The 22,224-nt window shown below is 46.4% G+C and overlaps 1 protein-coding gene across 4 annotated transcripts in view; it reads left to right on the forward strand.

Annotated features, from left to right (window-relative positions):
- LOC139273519 (collagen alpha-1(XV) chain-like) overlaps window positions 1-22,224 on the forward strand; it is a 539,503-nt gene that overhangs the window by 394,806 nt on the left and 122,473 nt on the right. For all 4 annotated transcript variants that reach the window (XM_070890449.1, XM_070890476.1, XM_070890459.1 and 1 more), the window contains exons 21-23: window positions 8,796-8,831; window positions 13,463-13,537; window positions 13,639-13,698. In XM_070890449.1, coding sequence (XP_070746550.1) covers window positions 8,796-8,831; window positions 13,463-13,537; window positions 13,639-13,698 — 171 coding nt within the window. The remainder of the gene's footprint in view (window positions 1-8,795; window positions 8,832-13,462; window positions 13,538-13,638; window positions 13,699-22,224) is intronic.

Consider the following 22,224-nt stretch of genomic DNA (forward strand, 5'->3'; position numbering starts at 1 on the left):
TGCTTCCTTGGGCAGAGAATTCCACAGATTCACAACCCTCTGGGAGAAGAATTTTTTTCTCAACTCGGTTTTAAATTGGCTCCTCCGTAATTTGAGGCTGTGCCCCTTAGTTCTAGTCTCCCCCACCAATGGAACCAACCTCTCTGCCTCTATCTTGTCTATCCCTTTCATTATTTTAAATGTTTCTATAAGATCACCCCTCATCCTTCTGAACTCCAAGGAGTAAAGACCCAGTCTACTCAATCTATCATCATAAGGTAACCCCCTCATTTCTGGAATCAGCCTAGTGAATCGTCTCTGTACCCCTTCCAAAGCTAGTATATCCTTCCTTAAGTAAGGTGACCAAAACTGCACGCAGTACTCCAGGTGCGGCCTTACCAATACCTTATACAGTTGCAGCAAGACCTCCCTGCTTTTGTACTCCATCCCTTTCGCAATGAAGGCCAATATTCCATTTGCCTTCCTGATTACCTGCTGCACCTGCAAACTAACCTTTTGGGATTCATGCACAAGGACCCCCAGGTCCCTTTGCACCACAGCATGTTGTAATTTCTCCCCATTCAAATAATATTCCCTTTTACTGTTTTTTTTTCCCAAGGTGGATGACCTCACACTTTCCGACATTGTATTCCATCTGCCAAACCTTAGCCCATTCGCTTAACCTATCCAAACCTCCTTGCAGTCTCTCTGAGTCCTCTATACAACCCGCTTTCCCACTAATCTTAGTGTCATCTGCAAATTTTGTTGCACTACACTCTGTCCCCTCTTCTAGGTCATCTATGTATATTGTAAACAGTTGTGGTCCCAGCACTGATCCCTGTGGCACACCACTAACCACTGATTTCCAACCGGAAAAGGACCCATTTATCCCGACTCTCTGCTTTCTGTTCGCCAGCCAATTCTCTATCCATGCTAATACATTTCCTCTGACTCCGCGTACCTTTATCTTCTGTAGTAACCTTTTGTGTGGTACCTTATCGAATGCCTTTTGGAAATCTAAATACACAACATCCATCGGTACACCTCTATCCACCATGCTCGTTATATCCTCAAAGAATTCCAGTAAGTTAGTTAAACATGATTTCCCTTTCATGAATCCATGCTGCGTCTGCTTTATTGCACTATTCCTATCCAGATGTCCCGCTATTTCTTCCTTAATGATAGTTTCAAGCATTTTCCCCATTACAGATGTTAAACTAACCGGCCTATAGTTACCTGCCTTTTGCCTGCCCCCTTTTTTAAACAGAGGCGTTGCATTAGCTGCTCTCCAATCCGCTGGTACCTCCCCAGAGTCCAGAGAATTTTGGTAGATTATAACGAGTGCATCTGCTATAACTTCAGCCATCTCTTTTAATACCCTGGGATGTATTTCATCAGGACCAGGGGACTTGTCTACCTTCAGTCCCATTAGCCTGTCCAGCACTACTCCCCTAGTGATAGTGATTGTCTCAAGGTCCTCCCTTCCCACATTCCTGTGGCCTGCAAATTTTGGCATTGTTTTTGTGTCTTCCACAGTGAAGACAGAAGCAAAATAATTGTTTAAGGTCTCAGCCATTTCCACATTTCCCATTATTAAATCTCCCTTCTCATCCTCTAAGGGACCAACATTTACTTTAGTCACTCTCTTCCGTTTTATATATCGGTAAAAGCTTTTACTATCTGTTTTTATGTTTTGCGCCAGTTTACTTTCGTAATCTATCTTTCCTTTCTTTATTGCTTTCTTAGTCATTCTTTGCTGTCGTTTAAAATTTTCCCAATCTTCTAGTTTCCCACTAACCTTGGCCACCTTATACGCATTGGTTTTTAATTTGATACTCTCCTTTATTTCCTTGGTTATCCACGGCTGGTTATCACTTCTCTTGCCGCCCTTCTTTTTCACTGGAATATATTTTTTTGCGCACTATGAAAGAGCTTCTTAAAAGTCCTCCACTGTTCCTCAATTGTGCCACCGTTTAGTCCTTGTTTCCAGTCTACTTTAGCCAACTCTGCCCTCATCCCACTGTAGTCCCTTTTGTTTAAGCATAGTACCCTAGTTTCTGATACAACTTCCTCATCCTCAATCTGTATTACAAATTCAACCATATTGTGATCACTCATTCCGAGAGGATCTTTTACGAGGAGATCATTTATTTTTCCTGTCTCATTACACAGGACCAGATCCAAGATGGCTTGCTCCCTTGTAGGCTCTGTTACATACTGTTCTAAGAAACAGTCCCGTATGCATTCTATGAATTCCTCCTCCAGGCTACCCCCTGCGATTTGATTTGACCAGTCGATATGTAGGTTAAAATCCCCCATGACTACTGTCATTCCTTTTTCACATGCCTCCATTATTCCCTTGATTATTGCCCGCCCCACCGTGAAGTTATTATTTGGGGGCCTATAAACTACGCCGACCAGTGACTTTTTCCCCTTACTATCTCTAATCTCCACCCACAATGATTCAATATTTTGTTCATTGGAGCCAATATCATCCCTCACAACTGCCCTGATATCATCCCTTATTAACAGAGCTACCCCACCTCCTTTCCCTTCTTGCCTATCTTTCTGAATCGTCAGATACCCCTGTATGTTTAAATCCCAGTCTTGGCCACCTTGCAACCATGTTTCTGTAATGGCCACCAAATCATACCCATTTGTAATGATTTGTGCCGTCAACTCATTTACTTTATTTCGAATGCTGCGTGCATTTAGGTAGAGTGTTTTCATCCTCGTTTTTAAACCATGATTTTTAGTTTTTACCCCTCCTGCAGCCCTTTTATATTCAGTGGCCCTTTTTGTTTCTTGCCTTTGGTTTCTCTGCCCTCCATTTTTACTCATCTCTTTTCTGTTTTTTGTTTTTGTCTCCTTTTTGTTTCCCTCTGTCTCCCTGTATTGGTTCCTATCCCCCTGCCATATTAGTTTAACTCCTCACCAACAGCACTAGAAAACACTCCCCCTAGGACATTGGTTCCATTCCTGCCCAAGTGCAGACCAGCCGGTCTGTACTGGTCCGACCTCCCCCAGAACCTGTTCCAATGCCCCACGAATTTGAATCCCTCCCTGCTGCACCACTGCTTAAGCCACGTATTCATCTGTGCTATCCTGCGATTCCTACTCTGACTAGCACGTGGCACTGGTAGCAATCCCGAGATTATTACTTTTGAGGTCCTACTTTTTAATTTAACTCCTAGCTCCTTAAATTCATCTCGTAGGATCTCATCCCTTTTTTTACCTATGTCGTTGGTACCAATGTGCACCACGACAACTGGCTGTTCTCCCTCCCTTTTTAGAATGTCCTGCACTCGCTCGGAGACATCCTTGACCCTTGCACCAGGGAGGCAACATACCATCCTGGAGTCTCGATTGCAGCCGCAGAAACGCCTATCCATTCCCCTAATGATTGAATCCCCTATCACTATCGCTCTCCCACTCTTTTTTATGCTCTTTTTTATGCCCTCCTGTACAACAAAGCCAGCCACGGTGCCATGAACTTGGCTGCTGCAGCTCTCCCCTGATGAGTCATCTCCCTCAACAGCACTCAAAGCGGTGTATCTGTTTTGCAGGGGGATGACCAGGTGGGACCCTTGCACTACTTTCTTTGTACTACTCTTCCTGCTGGTCTTCCATTCCCTAGCTGGCTGTGGATCCTTCTCATGCGGTAAGACCAACTCACTAAACGTGTCACTTATGTCATTCTCAGCATCGTGGATGCTCCAGAGTGAATCCACCCTCAGTTCCAATTCCGCAACGCGGTACGTCAGGAGATGGAGGCAGATGCACTTCTCACACACGTAGTCCTCAGGGACACCGGAAGCGTCCCTGAGTTCCCACATGGCACAGGAGGAGCATATCACGTGACCGAGCTCTCCTGCCATGCCTTAACCCTTAGATACCCTTAAATTGGTAATAACAGTGTTACAGTTCACTTACTGATATAAAAAAGAAAAAGAAAAGCTACTCACCAATCACCAGCCAATCACTTACCCCATTGGCTGTGACGTCACCTTTTGATTCCTTTCTACTTCTATTTTGCTTTCTCTCCCGTTGTAGCTGCACCGGTACGCCTTTTATAGGCCGCTCCGACACTGCTCCCGCCTCTCGCCAACTGCCGCTGACTCTCGATCTCCCGCTGGGCCTTTTATAGGCCGCTCCCACCTCTCACCAACTGCCGCTGGCTCTCGATCTCCCGCTGGGCCTTTTATAGGTCGCTCCCGCCTCTCACCAACTGCCACTGGCTCTCGATCTCCCGCTGGGCCTTTTATAGGCCGCTCCCGCCTCTCACCAACTGCCGCTGGCTCTCGATCTCCCGCTGGGCCTTTTATAGGCCGCTCCCGCCTCTCACCAACTGCCGCTGGCTCTCGATCTCCCGCTGGGCCTTTTATAGGATGTTTAAAGATGTTTAAAGCAAACAGATTGTTGTTCATTGACAAATACAGTTCAGCAATATGGCTCGATTTTCTACTTGCATTGCAAAATGGATAGAGGATTGGCTAACTAACAGAAAACAGAGAGCCGGCATAAATGATTCATTCTCTGGTTGGCAACCAGTAACTAGTGAGGTGCGCAGGGATCAGTGCTGGGACCCCGACTATTTACAGTCTCTATTAATGACTTGGAAGAAGGAACTGAGTATAACGTAGCCAAGTTTGCTGATGATACAATGATGGGAGGAAAAGCAATGTATGAGGAAGACACAAAAAATCTGCAAAAGGACATAGACAGGCTAAGTGAGTGGGCAAAAATTTGGCAGATGGAGTATAATGTTGGAAAGTGTGAGGTCATGCACTTTGGCAGAAAAATCAAAGAGCAAGTTATTATTTAAATGCAGTACAGCGGGACTTGGGGGTACTTGTGCATGAAACACAAATGTATAGTATGCAGGTACAGCAAGTGATCAGGAAGGCCAATGGTATCTTGGCCTTTATTGCAAAGGGGATGGAGTATAAAAGCAGGAAAGTCTTGCTACAGCTATATAAGGTATTGGTGAGGCCGCACCTGGAATTCTGCGTGCAGTTTTGGTTTCCATATTTACGAAAGGATATACTTGCTTTGGAGGCAGTTCAGAGAAGGTTCACTAGGTTGATTCTGGGGATGAGGGAGTTGACTTATGAGGAAAGGTTGAGTAGGTTGGGCCTCTACTCATTGGAATTCAGAAGAATGAGAGGTGATCTTATCGAAACGTATAAGATTATGAGGGGGCTTGACAAGGTGGATGCAGAGAGGATGTTTCCACTGATGGGGGAGGCTAGAACTAGAGGGCATGATCTTAGAATAAGGGTCCGCCCATTTAAAACTGAGATGAAGAGAAATTTCTTCTCTCAGAGGGTTGTAAATCTCTGGAATTTGCTGCCTCAGAGAGCTGTGGAAGCTGGGACTTTGAATAAATTTAAGACAGAAATAGACAGTTTCTTAAATGATGGGATAAGGGGTTATGGGGAGCATGCAGGGAAATGGAGCTGAGTCCATGATCAGATTAGCCATGATCTTATTGATTGGTGGAGAGGGCTCGAGGGACCGTATGGCCTACTCCTGCTCCTATTTCTTATGTTCTTATGTTCTTAAAATGTGTTTGATGGCACAGAGATATTGTTGGTTGTTGCAATACTTGGGACTATGCCATTTAAACTATTAAAATCTAATCTTCCAAGGACACATGCTGGCACTTCCATATCCCACGTGGCCTGTTCATTAATTGATCCTGAGCTTAATCTTGATAGCCATTGTCTCCCCCTCTCCCAACCCCACCTAATGTAGGCCAGAGCCTTTCACGTTGGTTGACAAATGCCTGACATGCCTCCCCTGTTATTATTATCTAGAATTTCCCCCGGGGCCTGTTAGGATCCAATTTTACCTTTAAAGTGGAGATACTTCCCCCGAATCTTGACCGTTTCTCCTGGGCTTCTGCAGAACTTCGGTCGAAGTTACAGCAGGAGATCGGGAGAAACCCCTCCCTCCACCTCATCCCGTTTCCCGATAGAAATTCAGCCACTGCATTGCTATTGACCTGTGTTGCCCGATAGAAATTGCTAACCAGCCACAGGTTTGGCTAAGGTGACTCCATTTTAGCCACATGGACTCATTTTAGTAGAAAACACTTTTCATAGGGCAAATGTATTTCACGTGTGTATATTTACTTAAGAAACATCTCCCACCATTCAGTAACCAAGAAAGTAAAGCACTCGCAAAGATCAAAAAACATTCGCACACTCTGCTTTTGGCCTCACCATTTTACCAACAAATGCATAAAAAGGATAAAGTTCACATGTATATGCTGTGTGAATGAGTATTGAGACCATGGGGGAGAAATTCGCACGGTTTGCGACTGCCGTTAGCGCCTCCGGGAATGCTAACGGGACACGAACCATTTCTCACCTCGGGGGGCGGGGGGGGGGGGGGGCGGGCGGCTACCGACTTTTGCGAAATTAAGTGGGAGTTAGCGGAGGCGCAAAACCGGTCGAGACCTAGGCCGCCACTTCACCAGCAATGACGTCATTGCATTGTGCGGCGACCACTTTTCGTTTCGCAGCGGCCCGGTTTTGTCCCACGGCGGAATTTGGGCAGCGTCCCGTGAGGCTGCCGCATGCAATGTCAGCACCAGCCCTCATGGGTCGCGAACCGGGCTGCACTTCGCTCGTGGGGCAAAGATTAAAGCCGAGGTGCGCGGTGTCATTTTGCGTGTCCTCCGACTTACCGGTCCATAGAAACATAGAAAATAGGTGCAGGAGCAGGCCATTCAGCCCTTCTAGCCTGCACCACCATTCAATGAGTTCATGGCTGAACATGCAACTTCAGTACCCCATTCCTGCTTTCTCACCATACCCCTTGATCCCCCGAGTAGTAAGGACTTCATCGAACTCCCTTTTGAATATATTTAGTGAATTGGCCTCAACAACTTTCTGTGGTAGAGAATTCCACAGGTCCACCACTCTCTGGGTGAAGAAGTTTCTCCTCATCTCGGTCCTAAATGGCTTACCCCTTATCCTCAGACTGAGACCCCTGGTTCTGGACTTCCCCAACATTGGGAACATTCTTCCTGCATCCAACCTGTCTAAACCCGTCAGAATTTTAAACGTTTCTATGAGGCCCCCTCTCATTCTTCTGAACTCCAGTGAATACAAGCCCAGTTGATCCAGTCTTTCTTGATAGGTCAGTCCCACCATCCCGGGAATCAGTCTGGTGAATCTTCGCTGCACTCCCTCAATAGCAAGAATGTCCTTCCTCAAGTTAGGAGACCAAAACTGTACACAATACTCCAGGTGTGGCCTCACCAAGGCCCTGTACAACTGTAGTAACACCTCCCTCCCCCTGTACTCCGGCCTCCGTTTGGAGTTTCGCAGGGTCCATGTCGCGATCATGCAGCCAAGCACCACAGCACCGCCCCCCCCACCCCCAGTGCAGGCCCCTGAAAACCCTGCAGAGCTCGCAGTGTGCCCTCCCCATTAACGGAAGGGTAGGGCCCTGGAATCGTGTCAGCCCTACGCGGAGAGGCTGTGCAGTGTTTCGAGTTGCACGCCCTTAGCGCCCCTGAGCTGCTCCCGAGAGGAAGTGGAGCGCTCAACATTGTGCTCCACTTCCTCTCGGGGGCGGTAACCCCAATTTCGCTTCCGGAGAGGGACTTCTGCGTCAGGCGCAGGATGTCTCATCTCGCCAAGATTACCGCTCCCAAATAGGGCTATAGGCAATTTCGGCCCCCGCATATCCAATGATGTTGTCTATTACTCATTTTTTATTCACTAATCAGAAATGCAGTTGGCCACATCTGGATACCCAATTAGTCACATTTGGATGTGGCTAGTGGCTAACGTATGGAACTTCACAGATGTAGAGGGCTCCAGAAACGGCACTATGGTCATGGCAAAAGCCAATTGGCCACCAATGGAACTGAAGTAATTTATTTCACTTTGAGACCAGCCATTGCTGTCGCTCTTTTATTGTATTCTGATCTCTGTGAATCCAAGGAATATCCAGCAATATCAGGGGTCATTTGGGGCAAGGAATGCAAAGTGCAAGACTATCTGCTAGCTTTCCATTACCGTGGCTGCCAGTAACCAAGGATGAAAATTGTCGATGTGATTCTTCTGCTTTAGCAGTACCTTCTGGCCGAATTCTACACTCCAGCCATGCAGAGGGCGATATGAGGAGTGTCAATTAACACAAATCCACTTTTTTTTTACCGGTTTCATATTGTTCCTATGCTGTTTGGTGATTGATCCTGGTCATGTGGCACCAGGTAGTCCTCCCACTAACCTGGCTGAATTAAGATGTTTGACGAAATAACCCAGTCAGAGGAGATACAGTCAACCGTGATGGTCCTGAAAACGTGGGCCCCCAACACCTTAAAAATCAACCCAACACTTTGCCCGGCAGTACGTCGGGCTTTTGCCCACTAGTGGCCTCAAGCGCTGACCCCGCCAGAGTCTGTGGGATAAGTTGGAAGCCACCTACTTGGCATGGGGCAGGTGAGTGCAAGTACCAGTGTGGCTGCATCCCCTGCCCCATGCAGATGAAAAATCATTGGGGAAGTGGTTGCCTATGCAACCCACAGATCAAAGCCATGTCGCCCTAAATCCCCTGATATATTTTTTTAATACTATTTGTCAGGAGTTTAGACCACCTTATTGTCCTGAACCCCTTATCACCCTATCCAACTTACGGGATCCACTTACACCCATCTGGATTCTCGGGGCTGCGATCTCTCCTACTTTGTGCTGCGAGCAGTGAACAACTAGACCATCCTCCCCTCCCCCCGCCACTTACAGCTTTGAATATGGGACTGTGATAATCTGTCATAATCTGTGATCTCCCTTCCACAGGGACCAAAAGGCGAGAAAGGTGGACAGGGACTTAAGGTAAGACTTTGTTATTTATGTCAAAGTTATGGGCCAATTATTAAGGGGGAGGATGGACTTGCATTTATATAGCGCCATTCATGATCTCAGAATTCCTCAATAAGCACTTGTTTCCATTAAGCAGTGATCATGGGATGACACAATGCATTGACACACAAGAGTGTTTCTTAGATGCACATTCTAACACAATGGGGTAGAAATTGGAATGCATGCGCAAGTTTCTCGGGCATAAAATGGGACGGCCTGCATCCAATCTGCACAGGCATTGTTGCTACTTCTAAATTTGTGGTTCATTTTTTAGCCATTAGGCCCTTTCAATATGACAATTATGGGCCTAACTCCTGTTGAAATTATTCGCCGATAAGCAGGGCAGAACTTGGGTCTGCCCACTTAAGGAAATGTTAGCCGGCCTGGCAGCCACCAACCTAAGGTAAGTAGTAAAAAACAATTATTTTTTGTGGAGCAGTGGGAAGCTGGATTATGAATTCAAGCCTCAACTTGAATCCAGGACCTTCTGACTCAGAGGCACGAGAAATACCAAAACTGATCATTTTGTGTGACAAAACCCAGTGGCTGCCCAATGAGTGGGCACGAAACAATGTATAGTCAAGTGGTGGGTCAGGGGAACATGCCAACCACCTGACTGAATGCTGGTGAAGTGGAGGGGGCACTGCGTGAGCTGGATGGCTCTGTTTGCCTCTCTATGGCACTCTCCCCATAGGGCAGTAGGGCAGCAGACCTGGCAAGAGGTTGGAGGCAGAGAAGGTGAGGGAGCAGCTGAGCACTTCTGCTACTGACAGTGCCAGACCTTTGATACATGTTAGCTGTAGCAGAGGGCATACCTTTGCATCTGACTGTCAGCTGATCCAGAACCTGTGCTGCCAATTCTATAAATACAGTTCAACAATCTAACTGGATCTTCGACTTGCGTTGCAAAATGTGTTTGATGGCACAGAGATATTGTTGGCTGCTGTCATATTTGAGACTAGGCCATTTGAACTATTAAAATCTAACTTTCCAAGGACACATGCTGCCACGGGGTTTGGGGTAATATATTAACATGGATAGAGGATTGACTAACGAACAGAAAACAGAGACTCGGGATAAATGGGTCAAGTTCCGGTTGGCTAACAGTGACTAGAAACATAGAAATATAGAAAATAGGTGCAGGAGTAGGCCATTCGGCCCTTCGAGCCTGCACCACCATTCAATACGATCATGGCTGATCATTCACCTTAGTACCCCTTTCCTGCTTTCTCTCCATACCCCTTGATCCCATTAGCCGTAAGGGCCATATCTAATTCCCTCTTGAATATATTCAATGAACTGGCATCAACAACTTTCTGCGGTAGGGAATTCCACAGGTTAACAACTCTCTGAGTGAAGAAGTTTCTCCTCATAATTCTAAATGGCTTACCCCTTATCCTTAGACCGCATCCCCTGGTTCTGAACTTCCCCAACATCGGGAACATTCTTTCTGCATCTAACCTGTCCAGTCCCGTCAGAATTTTATATGTTTCTGAGATCCCCTCTCATTCTTCTAAACTCCAGTGAATACAGGCCCAGTCGATCCAGTCTCTCCTCATATGTCAGTCCTGCCATCCCGGGAATCAGTTTGGTGAACTTTCGCTGCACTCCCTCAATAGCAAGAACATCCTTCCTCAGATTAGGAGACCAAAACTGAACACAATATTCCAGGTGAGGTCTCACCAAGGCCCTGTACAACTGCAGTAAGACCTCCCTGCTCCTATACTCAAATCCCCTAGCTATGAAGGCCAACATACCATTTGCCTTCTTCACCGCCTGCTGTACCTGTATGCCAACTTTCAATGACTGATGTACCATGACACCCAGGTCTCGTTGCACCTCCACTTTTCCTAATCTGCCGCCATTCAGATAATATTCTGCCTTCGTGTTTTTGCCCCCAAAGTGGATAACCTCACATTTATCCACATTATACTGCATCTGCCATGCATTTGCCACTCACCTAATCTGTCCAAGTCACCCTGCAGCCTCTTAGCGTCCTCCTCACAGCTCACACCCAGCTTAGTGTCATCTGCAAACTTAGAGATATTACACTCAATTCCTTCATCTAAATTATTAATGTATATTATAAATAGCTGGGGTCCCAGCACTGAGCCCTGCGGCACCCCACTAGTCACTGCCTGCCATTCTGAAAAGAACCCATTTATCCTGACTCTCTGCTTTCTGTCTGCCAACCAGTTCTCTATCCACGTCAGTACATTACCCCCAATACCATGTGCTTTAATTTTGCACACCAATCTCTTGTGTGGGACCTTGTCAAAAGCATTTTGAAAATCCAAATACACCACATCCACTGGTTCTCCCTTGTCCACTCTTCTAGTTACCTCCTCAAAAAATTCCAGAAGATTTATCAGGCAGGATTTCCCTTTTATAAGTCCATGCTGACTTCAACCGATTCTGTCACTGCTTTCCAAATGCGCTGCTATTTCATCTTTAATAATTGATTCCAACATTTTTCCCACTACTGATGTCAGGCTAACCAGTCTATAATTACCCATTTTCTCTCTCCCTCCTTTCTTAAAAAGTTGTGTTACATTAGCTACCCTCCAGTCCATAGGAACTGATCCAGAGTCGATAGACTGTTGGAAAATGATCACCAATGCATCCACTATTTCTAGGGCCACTTCCTTAAGTACTCTGGGATACAGACTATCAGGCCCCGGGGATTTATCGGCCTTCAATCCCATCAATTTCCCGAACACAATTTCCCGCCTAGTAGGGTGCTGCAGGGATTGGTGTTGGGTCCTCAACTATTTACAATCTATATTAATGGCTTGGATGAAGGGACCGAGTGTAATGTAGCCAAATTTGCTGATGATACAAAGATGGGTGGGAAAGCAAATTGTGAGCAGGACACAAAAAATCTGCAAAGAGATATAGACAGGCTAAGTGAGTGTGCAAAAATTTGGCAGATGGAGTATAATGTGGGAAAATGTGAGGTTATCCACTTTGGCAGAAAAAATAGAAAAACAAATTATAATTTAAATGGAGATAAATTGTAAAGTGCTGTAGCACAGAGGGCAGAGGGACATGGGGGTCTGTGTGCATGAAACACAAAAAGTTAGTATGCAGATACAGCAAGTAATCATGAAGGCAAATGGAATGTTGGCCTTTATTGCAAGGGGGATAGAGTATAAAAACAGAGAAGCCCTGCTACAACTGTACAGGGTATTGGTGAGGCTACACCTAGAGTACTGCATGCAGTTTTGGTCTCCGTATTTAAGGAAGGATATACTTGCATTGGAGGCTGTTCAGAGAAGGTTCACCAGGTTGATTCCGGAGATGAGGAGGTTGACTTATGAAGATAGGTTGAGTAGGTTGGGCCTATACACGTTGGAGTTCAGAAGAATGAGAGGTGATCTTCTCGAAACATACAAGATAATGAGGGGGCTCGATGAAGTGGATGCAGAGACGATATTTCCACTGATAGGGGAAACTAAAACTAGGGGACATAGTCTCAGAATAAGGAGCCGCCCATTTAAAACTGAGATGAAGAGGAATTTCTTCACTCAGAAGGTTGTAAATTTGTGGAATTCTCTGCCTCAGAGAGCTGTGGAGGCTGGGTCATTGAATATATTTAAGGTGAAGATAGACAGATTTTTGAGCGATAAGGGAATAAAGGGTTATGGGGAACAGGCAGGGAAGTGGAGCTGAGTCCATGATCAGATCAGCCATGATCTTAATTAATGGTGGAGCAGGCTCAAGGGGCCAAATGGCCTACTCCTGTTCCTATTTCTCATGTTCACTTCAATATCCCATGTGTCCTGTTCACTAACCGACTCTGTAGCTTAATCCTGATAGCCATTGTTCCCCAACTAATATAAGCCAAGGCCTTTCAAGTTGAGCGACAGGCACATGATATGCCTCCCCCATTCATTATCTAAAGCTTCCACTTGGGCCTTGAGTCCGCAGGAGTCCTGAGTCATGATCACCCCTCCACCCTCACCCTGTAAGCCAGGTCCAAACCCGACCCCAAACCACACCCTGCCCACCCCCCACCCACCCCCTCTCCTGGGATTTACCCGAGCAGAAGGCCCAAAATTGAAGTCTTCACTCAGAAGAGCTGCCTGTGGAGGAATGACCAATGCCAGCACCTTGAACTGTGTATGCTGTTGAGGCCCGAGGACCAATTTCCATCTATCTTCGGGACTCTTGGTTGGGGCGCGTGTTGATCTTGACTCTTGAGTCTGCGCCTGAAAACAGGCACAGACCAAACTCTACCTATTCCTACTTTGTCCTGGCATCAGGAAGAAGCATACACGGGCATCAGGATTATTGGAGGGTGAGTGTCTCTGTGCTGCCTTTACTGGCAGCTGGTAGAGCTGCTCCTTTCAACCGAGGAATACTGGGCTGTGAGGAGATAACCAAATGAGCAAAGAGATATAAATTGCAATGTAGGTGAGGGAAGTATCTGTTGGGTTTTAACCAAGTGTAACAAGGAAATATCATCTAGTTTATTCCACATAACCACTAAAAACAATCCACACATTTTCATGAGGTGCTAAGGCCTTTGAAAATTAATTGCTGTTCAATGGTTATATAATGCATTATTTCACAAAGCAGGACTTCTTTATTTAATGGCACAGGGTGAATGTGGTCAAGATGGTGTTGGTAAACAAGGACCTCCAGGCCCTCCAGGACCTACCATGTCGCTACACGAGGTGAGTAGTGCAACATCCTGGGCGAGCCGTTGAGGATGGTTTTCTACTTTTGGATAACTCTATTTCTAATTCATCCCTTCCATTGTGATCCAATATTCTAGTTACTGAAGAATGATATCGAAGGACGTCTAAACGTGACTAAACTACTTTCCGGGCTGCCCGTGAGTATTTATTCCTTAAGCTAATTATGTATTTTGGCTTTTTACATCCATTTGAGTTTTCAGTGTAAACTTTAGCTGGAATTAATCTAACTATGTACTAAAAATTGCTTATCCGAGAAATTAACAGTAGTCACTAACTACTGAATTTGGCATAGTCTCACACTGCAATACCCATTTTAGAAATGGTGAGTATTGCCATACAGTTAATAATTAAAGTTTTTAAAAAAAGGTCAAATCCCCAAATCTACAATAAATATAAACGTATATCCAACAACGAAGTCCATAATGGATCTAATCCCCTTAGTAAGAATGTCTTCAAAAGTCAATAAAGTTTTGGTTTCTGGGAAGGGGAACTCAATTGCTTTTATCTTCTCAAGCAACAGATTAGGGCTGAATTTTCTCTCAGCCCCTTCCCCACCTCCCGCTGGGTGCCTCGCCCCTATTGTGGGAGGACTGCACCCAAATTTCGTGCCCTAAGCGCATCCAGAAGGATCTCCGGGGTGCACCCAAGACACCCACAGATCTGGTCTATGGAGAGTACCGACGCAAGCTCCACCGTCATATTTTTAGGGTGACACTCTGTTTGGATGCTCCATGAGCAGAAGGAGGTAACTGAGGCTATAGGACTGGGAATGTCCCCTCCTGCCTCGTCTTCTTGCCAACACTGAGCCTGCACCTGATGTAGGCCCAGCCCCACTCATTTTAGGAACCCACGGAAAACCTAGGACAGCGTTGTTTCCTCTTCACTGCACCTCCAGAAGTGAACATTCACAGGCTAAACTAAGGAAAATCTACATGGCATTCTTCTTCAAACTGGAAGATAACATTTTTGGGGGTACTGGGAGTCTTGACATGCGCAATAGTTTATGACCACAATTCAGAGTCTCCAACCCAATCTGTTACAAAATCCACTCAATTAAAGTTTCTGTTTGCCCAATATGAAGATCACACGGTCTCCCTCAATTCACATGAGTAAATCCAGAGTCGAAGCACCGTTTAGGGATCCCAGACAAGAGTGTCACGCCTACTCGCACAAACGGTTGGTATATTTCCGACTGCTTGTCCAGCCAGTTATACTCCATCCATTGGAACGCTGGCATCCCAGTCCACAGTAATAAGTCTACCCCTCTGGGGGTAGAAATTGCCCCTCGCCCAAAACGGGGCGCTCCCACCCCGTTTTGATGGTTTTTAACCACAGTTGCGGTTCAGGTCGCCTCTTGAGCGACATTCAGCTCTTTATTTTTTTTATTTTGATCCAGTAGTTGGTCTTAATGGGGGTGGTGACTACACCTGAGGGACAAAGATGCGTCGGTGACAGCAACTGAGGGGCGGAAGTTGGGTGCGGAGCGGAGTGACAGCCGCGATGACGTCATCACGGCTCTCCGGTTCACTTAAAGGGGACAGCCTTGGCGATTTTTAAACTTCAGCCCACTGGGCCACCAGGGAGGGTTTCGGCTGAGCCAGCGGCCTGGCACCCAAGATGGGGTGCCAGGCTGCCGGTTGGCGGCCCGGCTGAACCCGGGGGCATAATTATCGGGCCGACATGACATGGCAGTCGGCCGACAAAAACAAAAACATGGCGGTAGTGCCCCCTCCCCTTTAAGGGAAGCCGCTGCAGAAGGCCACAGCTTCACTGGACCACTGAGAAAAAGCTTGTTTTGGCATCGCCAGGCGGGCTGAAGATTTTCCATGGGGAATGTCGCCGTTGGGAGGTTAGATCGACGGTGTGCACGGTAATGATATGCTTAAGACTGATCGGCAGCAGTGGAGCGGTAAGGGGGGGATCGGGACACTGCTGGGAAAACTCGAGGGCAATTGGGTTAGCAGCAGCCATTCCACCAAAAGTCGGCGGCCACGCCACTCCGTAACGTGGCCGCCGATATGCGGTGGTAACCGGCCTTAAGATAAGGGGCAACTTGGCAGGCTGGTCAATCCACAGCACTACCATGATATCCCGCATGAGTCTGTCAAACAGGGTGGACTTGCATCATCAACCGATTCATCTTGGAGCCACTTTGACTCCACTTATCTTGCTCCCTCTCCCCTACCTTCACAGAGTACGTTAGTCACCAGTTGGTCATTAACTTAAAACTTTGTTAAAATAGTACACAGAGAAAATTCAACCCTTAAGTAAATGAAGCTAGCAATTTAAATTTGGTCGCATTGACCTATATTTAAAAAAAAGAATGATATTAATGACTCACAATTTCACCTTTTAGTAAAGCAGGGGGAGGGGAATTGATTTGTGTTATAAACAATGTAACGTGACAACTGTGAGTTAAATTACTGTATTAAACCTTATTGAACTTCATATGTGACTTCTTCGTACTTTGCTCCTGGTTGCGTTGTCTGTGCCCCCGGACATTGCTCTTAACCACAAATGTGCCTCTCAAAAACACAAAGTTTGATCTGAATTTATATGAAATAGATACAAGGGCAGCTTCTTATCCAGCTTTGAAAATGAATGTAGCGCTAACGATACTTATCCATTTGCGCTGATTCTGTCTCCTTAGACAGATATATTGGAAGAGTGTAAATTGTAGAATGTTATGCATGTTGAATGTTGGACACAAAATCAGGGCCCCAAAATTCCTTGGGCAGGAGGTGGAATTGCAATTTCACAGTGGACAACCAGTGGAGGGGTGAAGGAACAAATATCCCAGCACTTCAGATGGGTGGGGGCAAAATTTGCCCACAATTTGTAAGTGAGGAAAATGCATCATACAACTCGTTTCCCTGAATTACACGACACTGGATGCCAGGCTTCGTTTAACATTGACAAAACTGGTGGTCATTCAAACCTTGTTCGTAGAGAATAATAATTTGGTTGGATCACGGGAAACGTGAAGGTTAAGGGAGAGCCTTCATGGTATGGTGCTGCACCACCAACTCACCGTAGGAAGACCACAAGGGTGGGGGTGGGGGATTCGCATCCCAGCACAAGTGCCAAGATAAACCTCATGTGAGACCTCCATTGCTGATCCCGCCACAGACTGCGGGGTCAGCAGGCAGCTCCTGCTCTCTGTAGTAATGGTCGTGCTGCCAGGGGTGCATCTAGGTCACCTGCCATGTTAATGAGGCCGGATAGTTAGGCTGAAGAATGGCCTGCTGGGAGGGCATAACGGGTTCCATTCTACCTCTTTCTCCCGATCTGGTGCCCTCCACAGAGTGCTGACTCTGAACGTATTCTGGGAGGTTTCTCCTGACTTTCCAGTAAAATCGAAGGACTGGAATTTTCTCCTTTTTAAATAAAAAGTGTGGGTTTGGGACGTGAGGACAGTTAAATTGTTAAAAATAGGATTCACGACCTGATCCCGCCTCCAACCCGCCCACTTCCGGTTTTAAGGGGGTGGGCAGCCGACCAACTCGCTCCCAGGGGGCAGAACATCAATTTAAATATTATAATGAGGTTGGAAGCCTCTTTTTTCACCTCCATTTTGAATTTAACTGCATGTGGACGGGTTTCACACAATTCGTGAAGCCCGGCAGTTGAACCAAGGTGGGGACTGCTGCATCCAGGAGTTAAGTGGCTTTATACCTACCTCCTGGATCCAGGGTCCTTGCTTCACCCAACCCCGAGATCGGAAACCCCCCTGTGAGGCCTGCGATCCCCACCATGAGGCCTCCCACATCCCCACCAATGATGCTGAGGCCGGCCACAATCCTCCGTTGACCAGCCCCAATCCTCTCTTTCTCCACCCCCGAACCCCCTGGCTGATCGCTCCCCAATCCCCGCCCCCCCCGCCAATCCTCCAACCCTCTCACCATCACTGATATTGCTCCCGATCACGGATACTGCCATGCCGATTCCGCCCCCCCCCCCCATCCTCCATCGATCCCCGTCCATGCCGACCCGACAATCCCTCCCTTGCATCTCAAGCTGGCTGGCTGCGGGCGGGAATCTGAGGCCTCACATTCAAATCATGTCCTGCTGTTAAAGTCGGCAGGGCCTACAGGAAATCCGTCCTCCTGGGTTTTCCGTCCACCTTGGAGGCCCCCCCCACCGCCCGCAACCCACCTTGAGAAAATTCTGGTCAATGTCACAGCACCAGTACATCAATAAGGATGGTTGAGAGAGGGCAGGGAAGCTTTACCTTGACATTTCAAACCCTGGTCGGACTATCAATTCTTCAAGATAGTACAAAGCTAATGAGGAGCTGATAACAAGATAAATCTGATTCACCGTTCAGTATTCCTTTTGAGAATTCCCCTGCAACTTTTCTCCAGGGTCACTCGCAGCAGTGTCCGGGAGATTAATCTATCATTCCTGGAGTCTCCAGGCATGAACTTCCAGGCCTCCCAGCCGGCGAAAACTTATCGTTGTGGACCTGAAAAGAACAGGTTTGCTCCCATAAGCTCCACAAAACCAACCTAGGCTGCTGACACTCTGGCTTCTACCTCGAAACCTCTCCAGACATTGGGACAAACCACTCAATCTCAGTCAGCAGCCCACTGTCCCGATGCTAATGCGACATGGCCTTCAAAATGGGGGACTCCTGCTGGGGTTTGCAGGTGGCCTGCCCCCATAAATCTGAGTCTGAGAGGGTGGTCAACTCTGTCCCCCAGGTGGCTTCCCATAACAAATGTTATTAAAGTATTTCAGGGCATGAAACCACATTCCACTAGATACTGCTCCGCGTAGGTGGGACCCACTATCATCATTCGGCCTCCTGGTGTATCTGGCCTTATCAGGTCTCCCAAAACCCATTAAGCATCCCCATGTCCCTTTGTGCAAATGGGCCGATCCCCCAATGAGTTTTTTTTTAGAAAACAAAAGTTCCTTTATGATGGGGTGTAGGCTGCTTCCCTTGCTGACTCCCCATCTCCACCGTCCATGCTCGGGTGGATCCACTTCTACCCATCGACAGACTGGTATATCCTCATCTCACTCAGCGTACTGACCAACTGTCCTATTACAGGGAATGTCTATGGATGTAGTTTGGATGGACTTCCAGAAGGCATTCGAAAAGATTTCTCATAAGACACTGATAGAAATGAAGGCAAATTATTGACCTGGTTAGGAGACTGGTTCAATGGTAGAAGACAGAAATTAGGAATAATAGGCATCTATTCTAATTGGAAGGAAGTAACTAGTAGTGGCCCACAAGGATCTGTGCTGGGGCCTTAACTATTCACTATATATATTAATTACTTGGATAACGAAACAGAGCCATATATCCAAATTTACCAATAAAAGATTGGTGGCATAGTAAGTAGTGCAGACATGAGCATAAAATTCAAGGAGATAGTGATAGATTAAGTGCGTGGGCAAAACTGTGGCAGAAAGGTAAGTGTGAGGTCATCCATTTTGGATCCGAGTATTTTTTTAACTTTGAAAAGGTAGGAACAGTGGAGGTCTGAAGATATTTAGTGGCCCATGTACATAGATCACTAAAATAAGAACATAAGAACTTAAGAAATAGGAGCAGGAGTAGGCCATATGGCCCCTGGAGCCTGCTCCACCATTTAATACGATCATGGCTGATCCGATCATGGACTCGGGTCCACTTCCCTGCCCGCTCCCCATAACCCATTATTCCCTTATTGGTTAAGAAACTGTCTATCTCTGTCTTATTTAAGACAATGTCCCAGCTTCCACAGCTCTCTGAGGCAGTGAATTCCACAGATTTACAAACCTCTGAGAGAAGAAATTCCTCCTCATCTCAGTCAAATGGACGGCTCCTTATTCTAAGATTGTGTCCCCTAGTTCTAGTCTTCCCTATCAGTGGGAACATTCTCTCTGCATCCACCTTGTCAAGCCCCCTCATAATCTTATATGTTACGATAAGATCACCTCTCATTCTTCTGAATTCCAGTGAGTAGAGGCCCAACCTACTCAACCTTTCCTCATAAGTCAACCCCCTCATCTCCGGAATCAACCTAGTGAACCTTCTCTGTACTGCCTCCAAGGCAAGTTTATCCTTTTTTAAATATGGAAACCAAAACTGTACACAGTATTCCAGGTGTGGCCTCACCATAACCCTGTCTAACTGCAGCAAGACTTCACTGCTTTTATATTCCATTGCCTTTCCAATAAAGGCCAAGATTCCATTGGCCTTCCTGATCACTTGCTGTACCTGCATACTAACCTTTTGTGTTTCATGCAACAGGACCCCAGGACCCGCTGTACTGCAGCACATTGCAATTTTTCTCCATTTAAATAATAACTTTCTCTATGATTTTTTTTCTGCCTAAATGCTTTCCAACATTATACGCCATCTGCCAATTTTTTCCCACTCAGTTAACCCTGTCTATGTCCTTTTGTGGGTTTTTTGTGTCTTCCTCAAACATTGCTTTTCCTCCTATCTTTGTATCGTCAGCAAACTTGGCTACGTTACACTCGGTCCCTTCATCCAAGTCATTAATATAGATTGCAAATAGTTGGGGTCCCAGCACTGATCCCTGCGGCACCCCACTAGTTACTGATTACTAACCCGAGAATGACCCATTTATCCCGACTCTCTGTTTTCTGTTAGTTAGCCAATCCTGTATCCATGCTAATACATTACTCCCAACCCCGTGAACTTTTATTTTGTGCAGTAACCTTTTATGTGGCACCTTGTCAAATGCCTTCTGGAAGTCCAAATACACCACATCTACTGGTTCCCCTTTATCCACTCTATACGTTACATCCTGAAAGAATTCCAGCAAATTTGGCAAATATGACTTCCCCTTTATAAATCCACGCTGACTGCCTGACTGAATTTTGCTTTTCCAAGTGTCCTGCTACTGTTTCTTTAATAATGGATTCCAACATTTTCCCAAACACGGATGTTAGGCTAACTGGTCTATAGTTTCCTGCTTTTTGTCTGCCTCCTTTTTTGAATAGGGGCATTACATTCGCAGTTTTCCAATCTGCTGGGACCTCCCCAGACTCCAGGGAATTTTGGTAAATTACAACCAATGCATCCACTATCCCACTGTAGTAGTCAGGTACAAAACTAATTAGCTTTTATAATTAGAGGGCTAGAATATAAAGGGAAGGAAGTTTTGCTACAGCTATACAAAGCTACACATCTAGAGTACTGTGTACAGTTCTGGGCAGAGAGATGGAGTGGGGGGTAGAGAGAGATGGAGTGGGGGGTAGAGAGAGATGGAGTGGGGGGTAGAGAGAGATGGAGTGGGGGGTAGAGAGAGATGGAGTGGGGGGTAGAGAGAGATGGAGTGGGGGGTAGAGAGAGATGGAGTGGGGGGTAGAGAAGGGGGGTAGAGAAAGAGAATGAGGGGGGAGAGAGAGAAGGATGGGGGAGAGAGAGAAGGAGGGGGGAGAGAGAGAAGGAGGGGGCAGAGAGAAAAGGAGGCGGGGAGAGAGAGAGAGAAAAGGAGGCGGGGAGAGAGAGAGAGAAGGAGGGGGGAGAGAGAGAAAAGGAGGCGGGGAGAGAGAGAAGGAGGCGGGGAGAGAGAGAAGGGGAGGCGGAAGAGAGAGAAGGGGTCTTAGAAGGAGTGCAGCGCAGAATGTTATCAGGGCTCCAAGGGTTAAATGATATGGGGAAATTACAAAACCTAGGCTTGTATTCCTTGGAATATAGAAGAGTAAGGGGTGATTTGCTTGCGATTTTTAGGATTTTTGAAAGGGATTGATAGGGTAGATAGAGATAAACTTTTTCCGCTGGTGGGAAGTCTAGGACAAGGGGACATGTCCTTCAAATCAGAGCCCGGCCATTCAAGAGAGAAATTAGGAAACACTTCTTCATGCAAAGTGTGGTCGAAGTGTGGAACTCTCTCACAAAAGCAGTAGATGCTAGCTCAATTAATAATTTAATTCTGTCATTGTTAAATTTTTGCTAGACAAGAGGTATTAAGGGGTATAGAGCCAAGGCGGATGGATGGAGTTAGGATACAAATCAGTCGTGGTCTTGTTGAATGGCGGAACAGGGCTCGAGGGGCTGAATGGCCGACTCCTGTTCCTATGCTCCCAAATGATCCAGAGAGGCTTCCAGCATGGGGGGTCCCTTCACCTGGGGCCACACCCTAGTTATTGGTCTTGGTTTATGCTGGTGAATGGATTAAAGGATATTATTCACACAAAGGGCAGAGGAAATCTGGAACTTTCCCCCCAAAAGGCTGTGGGCATTGGGTCAATTGAAATTTTCAAAAGTGAGATTGACAGATTTTGTTAGGTAAGATTATCAAGGGATATGGATTAAATGTGGGTTCATGGAGTTGAGGTACTAATCAGTCATGATCTAATTGAATGGCAGAACAGGATTGAGGGACTGAATGGCCTCCTCCTGTTCCTGCGTTCCTAATATTGCTGCAATGGATTGCTTATGTAACATGGAAGAGTGCAAAATGTGCTGAATGAGTTCAATCTCCAGGTTCCCCTCATGTTCCCAGCAATATATTCTGCCTGGGGCTTTCCCACATCTGCATTAAATGATTGTGATTCATCCCATCCCAACCCCTTTCACTTTAACGCGTTAAAACTTGCAGGTTAATGAGCACAGAAGAGGAAAACCCTCTTGATCCGATTTCTGAGGAGACGTTTGTGTTCTCTTGATTGGCTTGTCTCAGAGAATTTTAACA

Source organism: Pristiophorus japonicus, chromosome 1 (genome assembly GCF_044704955.1).
Source record: "Pristiophorus japonicus isolate sPriJap1 chromosome 1, sPriJap1.hap1, whole genome shotgun sequence".
Taxonomy (NCBI): domain Eukaryota; kingdom Metazoa; phylum Chordata; class Chondrichthyes; family Pristiophoridae; genus Pristiophorus; species Pristiophorus japonicus.